Raw genomic sequence first — 7,224 nt, 5'->3', positions numbered from 1 at the left:
TACATGGCATCAATGGCAGGAGGTTCATAAACATCCCTCACTACCGGTTGTGCAACACGACCAGAATAGAGTGTATGGTAACAACTCAGTGTGGGAGAAACCGAGCGAGACATGATTGAAGTGTAATGTGGATGCTGTGTTCAATGACGGTAACCATCTTACATTTTTTGCGTGTTGTGTCAGAGACTCCCGAGGGCAATTTATTTGGGCTCAAACGAAATGGCAACGGGCAAATATGACAGTTTTGGAGGGGGAGGCAGTAGCCTTACTCGATGCTATTCACTTTGCCGAAGTGAATAGATGGGACCGAGTTGTCTTCGAGTCTGACTTTGCTACTCTAGTGCAAGCTCTATTGTCTCCAGGTCATGGTGATTCAGAATTCTATGCTATTGTTTCTAGTATTATTTATCAGTTATCTTTACATTCCAACTTCGAAGTGAAGTTTGTTAGGAGACAAGCGAACATGGTTGCTCATACTTTAGCTAGGGCGGCCTGTTCTTGTGCTAGTCACCATATTTTTATTTCTTATCCTTCTTGTATTGAACATTGGTTGATTAATGATAATAGTTAACTTTTTCTTGGTAAAAAAAAATTTGCCAAAAATAAGCCGAAAGAGAAACAAAACAGATAAAATTACATCATGATCCCCAAGCAAGCTAAGCGATTAAACCACCAAGAATGATAGCTTAAAGCAAAATTGATGTGATTTTCTTTCAACTATTAGAATCAATTATGTTTATTGTATATTCATTAGGAACTTATTAAAATCAATTATGTTTATTGTATATTCATTATGCATTATTATTTGACTTGTCAAATATGTAATTATATTGATTAGGCATTATTGTATATTCATTAGGCATTATTAGTTTCTATATCAAAATCAGAAACAATTGTATATGTATCACAATTCTCATCAATAATAATCAGGGGATTACATTTCTATATGGTATCAGCTTTACCGATCCAAACCTAAAACTCTCTCTCTCCACCACCGCTTCCCTTCCTTCAATCCTAGTCATGCCTGCGAGCACCCATAAACGATGCCGACGACACTTCGTCGGTGTCAAACTCACCTGCTCCTACGACATCAAAATCAAATTTTCACATTGCTTTCTCCATTACCAATGTCAAAACCATCATCCCGGTGACGTTGGTTAATGATGTTAATGTCTATTTATCCTGGTATGCACTCTTTTTGGTGCAAGCCCGCGTTCATATCCTTCTTGATCACATTGCACCCTCTGATGAAACCGCCCGCAAAGTCGTGGTTGCCGCCAAGGAAAAGGATTTTGATCTTTGGAATCACCTTGATGCTATGTTATTGCAGTGGATGTACACAACTGTCACACAAGATATCATTACCTCTATCCTTGTGATTAATGACACTGCTGAAGAATGTTGGAAATGTATCGCAGCCATGTTTAATAACAACAAACATGCTCGTGCCGTTCAACTCGAAAATCAATTCAGCAACACCAACCTGAAAGATTTTCCATCCACCAAAGATTATTGTAACCACCTTAAGCTTCTCTCCGACCAACTGACCAACATTGGCTCTCCATTAACTAATACATGTTTGATATTAAAAATGATCGTCGGTCTCACCGATGCGTATGTTGGATTCATGACATATGTCCAACAACATGACCCTCTTCCCACTTTTGCCGCTGCAAATTAACGATTCGAACTTGAAGAAACAACCATGCTTCACTGTGCTGCTCGTGATTCTAGTTCTTCTAACACAACGACACTTTTGGTCAAAACCACATCAGATGAAACGGTCATCCCTCCCACCCCAACAGGTCAAAATTGCGGTAACTGAGGAAGAAAGAACCACTGCAACAGTGGTGGACGGAACACCAGACGAGGTGGTCGAAACGGGCCTAACCACTTCGGTGGTGGTGGGCGCGGACAACAATAGCAACAATGGCAGTAATGGGCCAGCCCTTGGCAACAGTGGGCTCTCTGGAACATTCCACCATATCCTTACATTGGAGTAGGCCGAACAACAACAATCCCAACTCTCAGCAAGGTGTGGTTCTTGGACCTATACCTCAACAAGTTGCTTTCAATGTCAACACACCTAGCCCAACTAACATTGAAAATGACATTCGCACTCTCAACCTTACGCAGCCGGACCCATCTTGGTATACGGACACTGGAGCCATTTCCCACATGACGTCCTCGCTAGGGGTGTAAGTGGTACGGACAAAACCAACGAAACCGAAAGTCCAAACCGAACGAAATCGAAAAAATATCCGACCTTGTTTGGTTCGGTTTGAAACCGATCCGAACCAATCGAAACCGATCTAGTTTGGTTTGGTTCATGATTTTTCATTTCGAGGTCCGTGAAACCGTTGAACCAATCCGATGATAATCACACTCCTAATTTTACTAATATTATCCTACCTTACACAAACTTATGGTTATTGGTTAGGACCAAAATTAAACATAAAATACTTTTTAATCCATTCACTAAAAAGAAACCCTAGCCGTCAACCACGCTCCTTTAATTTCAGTTTGCATGGATTTTTTATTTTGACTACGTTTTAATTTTAGGATGTTCTTTTTGAAATTTTTGTGTTTGTTGATGAATGATGCATGTATGGATCATGAATGATTGAAATATTTAAATTTGATGAAGTTGTTTTTAAAGAATAATGGATGAATGAATCTTGGATCATATGTATGAAATATTGAGTCAGGTTAGTTATAAAAAGTTGTTTGAAAAATAGAGAACATGAAAAAAAAAATATGAAATACAATTATATAAATTTCTATAAAATATTTTGTGAGAATATGAATTTTTTTTAATTGTATATATAAATAAACCGATCAACCGAACCAATCCAAACCGATTAGTTTGGTTCGGTTTCTTTTTTGAAAAACAGTGAAAACCGAACCAATCCAAACCGATGAAGGTTTCATTGGTTCGGACATTTTTTTGGCTGAAAACCAATCCAAACTGAACTGTTACACCCCCTCCTCGCAAGGTAATCTCTCGTCTTATTTTAATTTGAGAAAAACTAATAAAATCATCGTAGGAAATGGTTACTCTATTCCAATTTATGGTTTTGGCAGTACACAAAGAGCACCTCCCCCTCCGCCCCCACCCTCCTCTTGTCTTAAGCAACGTGTTACATGGCCCAAATTTAATCAATAACTTAGTTTCTGTTAGTAAATTTACTACAGATAATAAGGTTTCAATTGAATTTGACCCGTTTGGTTTTTCTGTGAAGGATTTTCAGACGGGGATGCCTATAATGAGATGTGAAAGCCAAGGTGACCTTACCCCATCACTACCTCCACATTTTCAAATAAAGGCAAGCCTACCTTTTCCTTTGCAGCTCTATCATCATCCCTTTGGCATGATCGTTTGGGTCATCTGGGAGAAAATGTTTTAAATTCTCTTACGCAAAATAAGTTGATTGAATGTAATAACTCTAGAAAATTACATTCTCATATTTGTCATTCATGTCCTCTTGGTAAACATGTTAAATTGCCTTTCATGAATTCTCATAATAGAAGTTTGTTGCCATTTGATATGTTACATTGTGATGTATGAACCTCTCCCATTTTAAGTTCAGCTGGTCACAAATATTATAGTCTTTTCTTGGATAATTATTCAAATTTTTTTGGACTTTTCCAATGTCACATAAACCCCAAGTTTATCCAATTTTTGAAAACCTAAGAGCATACTCCCTCCGTCCCAAATTATAAGAAAAAAAATCACACTTATTAAGAAAACTAAAACATAAGAATTTGGAGTATAGTTTTTTGTGTTTTCTTTGGAAAAAGTTTTATAGGAAGATGTAAAAACAATTTTCATTGGCTATTGGTTATGGAAAAAATGAAAGAGAGAGAAAATTGAATGTAATTTGCTTTTATTTCTATGAGAATAAACAAAAGTTTTTCTTGGAAAAGAGATTTTTTTAAAAAACAAGATTAAAGAGGATAAAAGTTTGTCTTTTTTGCTTATATTTTGAGACAAAGAAAATGAGTTTTTTTTGCTTATATTATGGGACGGAGGGAGTACATCAACACACAATTTCAAAGAGAAATTAAAACAATTCAATGTGACAACGGCGGTGAATATGTCAATAGTAATTTTTGAAAAATGTGTGAAGCTAATGGAATCGTTTTTCGTTTGTCTTGTCCTTACACATCTTCTCAAAATGGTAAATTTGAACGAAAAATACGGTCCATTAACAATATTATTTGAACTTTATTAATTCATGCGTCATTACCATCTTCATTTTGGCACCATGCTTTAGAAATGGCAACATATCTCATGAATATTTTACTAAGCAAAATTATCAATTTTGAGACACCTCTTAAAATGTTGTATCACAAAGACCCGTCTTACTTTTACTTACGAGTAGGGTTTGGTTGTTTATGTTTTCCTCTCTTTCCTTCATCAAAAATACACAAACTTCAACCTTGTTCATCAAAATGTGTGTTTCTTGGGTATCCATCAAACCATCGAGACTATAAATGTTTAGATTTATCGTCAAATAAAATTATTATTTGTCGTCATGTCTTGTTTGATGAAAATACTTTCCCATATCCAAAGTTGCACATTCCCCAACCTAATACATACACTTTCCTCGACAATGACTTGTCCCCTTATATTATACAACATCTAATGGACCAAACCCAAACTGGCCCACCTGATCCTCAACCGGCTCATCAACCAAACCAAATCACTTCTCCTTGTCCAAACTCACCAGATATCACCTCATCCTCAAATTCAACATTACCGCATTCACCCCGCTCACCTCCACAATCAAACTCTACTAGTCCTATCCAACAAAATCTTCCTCCCATTTTTCAGCCAATTTTACAAGCCGACACAAAACCTATCACTAGGAGTCAACATAAGATTTTTAAACCAAACCAAAAATATTATGGTCTGCACACCCATGTTACAAAATCCCCTCTACCTAGGAACCCTGTGTTTGCACTTAAAGACCAAAATTGAAAAATGGCCATGGATGATGAATATAATGCTCTAATTAAAAATGAGACGTGGGACCTAGTACCCCGACCACCTACTGTTAATGTTATTCGGTCCATGTGGATTTTTAGACATAAAGAAAAATCTGACGGTACTTTTGAGAGGCATAAAGCCTGACTTATAGGTGATGGTGCATGTAAAACCAGCTACTATTCACATAGTTCTCGGCATTGCTACATCCATATCTTGGCAAATTCATCAATTGCATGTCAAGAATTCTTTTCTTCATGTTGAATTGAAAGAAACAGTGTACATGCACCAACCTTGGGATTTAAAGATCTTGAAAACCCCCATCATGTATGCCTTCTTCGTAAATCACTCTATGGGCTCAAACAAGCTCCTCGAGCTTGGTATAAGCGATTTGCCGACTACGTGTCATCTATTGGTTTTTCTCAAAGCAAATGTGATCACTCTCTTTTCATATACAGGAAAAATACTCATATGACATATATTTTACTTTATGTTGATGATATTATTCTCGCCACGTCCTCATATGATTTGCGACAATCTATCAGTTCACTACTCAGTTCTGAATTTGCTATGAAAGATTTGGGACCCTTAAGCTGCTTCTTGGATATTGCAGTCACTCGTCACCAATGAGGGTTGTTTCACTCGCAAAAGAAGTATGCTGCAGAAATTCTTGCACATGCTGGAATGTCCTCTTGTAAGCCGTGTCTAACCCCAGTTGATACAAAACTGAAAATGAGTGCCACAACTAGTAATCCATGTAAGGATCCATCTCTCTATCGTAGTCTGACAGGAGCTCTTCAATATCTCACCTTCACTAGTCCTGATATCTCCTATCGAGTACAACAAATATGTCTCTTTATGCATAATCCGATGGAAGACCACATGAATGCTTTTCGACGTATCTTGCGCTACATTCAGGGCACAAGCCAATATGGTTTGCATCTTTATCATTCATCCACTACTTCCTTAATTTCATATAGAGATGCTGATTGGGTGGGTGCCCCGACACTGGACGCTATACTTCTGGCTACTGTGTCTTTCTTGGAGATAACCTGATATCTTGGACATCTAAACGGCAACCCACCTTATCCCGATCTAGTACGGAAGCCGAATACCGTGGAGTTGCCAATGTGGTCTCTAAATCGTTTTGGCTACGCAATCTTCTCTTTAAGTTACATTGTCCTATTCAAAAAGCCACCATGGTTTATTGTGACAATGTAAGTGCAATTTATCTTTCTGGTAACCCGGTCCAACATCAAAGAACAAAACATATTGAGCTGGATATTCATTTCGTTCGCGAAAAGGTGGTTTGCGGCCAAGTCCGAGATCTGCACGTACCATCACGATATCAAATTGCAGATGTTTTCACAAAAAGTCTTCCCTTTATATTGTTCCAAGATTTCCGTGACAACCTCAGCATTCGTCCACCTCCTACTTCGACTGCAGGGGAGTATTAGAATCAATTATGTTTATTGTATATTCATTAGACATTTATTAGAATCAATTATGTTTATTGTATATTCATTAGGCATTATTATTTGACTTGTCAAATATGTAATTATATTGATTAGACATTATTGTATATTCATTAGGCATTATTAGTTTCTATATCAGAATCAGAAACAATTGTATATGTATCACAATTCTCATCAATAATAATCAAGGGATTACATTTCTAAATCAACCACCAATAAAAATTAAGTTTTATTTTGTCAAGAAGTTGTTGAAGTGATTCCTCTTTTTGATTAAAAATTCTATGAATAAAATAAGTACTAATTTAAAAATTCCTATTTTATCAACCACCATTTTTTCTCGAAACAGTACTCTGCAAAGGGCATCGAATTAAATAATTGAATTTCCTAAAAAAAAAATTAAACTAAATTGAATAGTAAATAATCATTTTTCGGATGGCAGAAAAATAATTAACCGTACCCTTCAATAAAAAAATTGAACCGTAATTTGAACGTTAAAAATGAGAATTGAATAATTTTAAACGCAGCCCAATGAATACGTTATATCGGCGACGTGAAGGATAAGGAACAGTTTATGATTTTGTTTTCGAGAAGAAACAATTTGTGATTAGGATTAAAGATTAAGCTTGACCAAAAAATAATCTATATCTATATCTATATCTATATCTATATTATATACAAATACAAATGTTTTACAATGGCCAATAATAAATGCTTCTTCTATCTAGCCTATCCACATATGCAGTTGTGCCACTTGGCATA

At 36.4% G+C, this 7,224-nt stretch overlaps 1 protein-coding gene across 1 annotated transcript; it reads left to right on the top strand.

Annotated features, from left to right (window-relative positions):
• Positions 1–235: 235 nt before the first annotated feature.
• On the top strand, positions 236–1,681 carry LOC146917067 (uncharacterized). The gene is made up of 2 exons (XM_085721811.1): positions 236–398; positions 1,209–1,681. The coding sequence occupies exons 1-2, from the start codon at positions 236–238 to the stop codon at positions 1,679–1,681; spliced, it is 636 nt and encodes a 211-aa protein (XP_085577937.1).
• The last annotated feature ends 5,543 nt before the right edge of the window (positions 1,682–7,224 follow it).

This window comes from Medicago sativa, chromosome 6 (assembly GCF_051527215.1).
Source record: "Medicago sativa cultivar Bolivia chromosome 6, Bolivia_mono, whole genome shotgun sequence".
Lineage (NCBI taxonomy): Eukaryota > Viridiplantae > Streptophyta > Magnoliopsida > Fabales > Fabaceae > Medicago > Medicago sativa.
This window is presented reverse-complemented; position numbering and strand designations above follow the sequence as displayed.

Bases quoted from the DNA above. Each gene is read 5' to 3' on its own strand.
- LOC146917067 (XM_085721811.1), top strand. From the start codon at position 236: ATGACAGTTTTGGAGGGGGAGGCAGTAGCCTTACTCGATGCTATTCAC. The intron at 399-1,208 runs GTATTATTTATC...TTTTGGTGCAAG, and splicing joins ATTCTATGCTATTGTTTCTA to CCCGCGTTCATATCCTTCTT.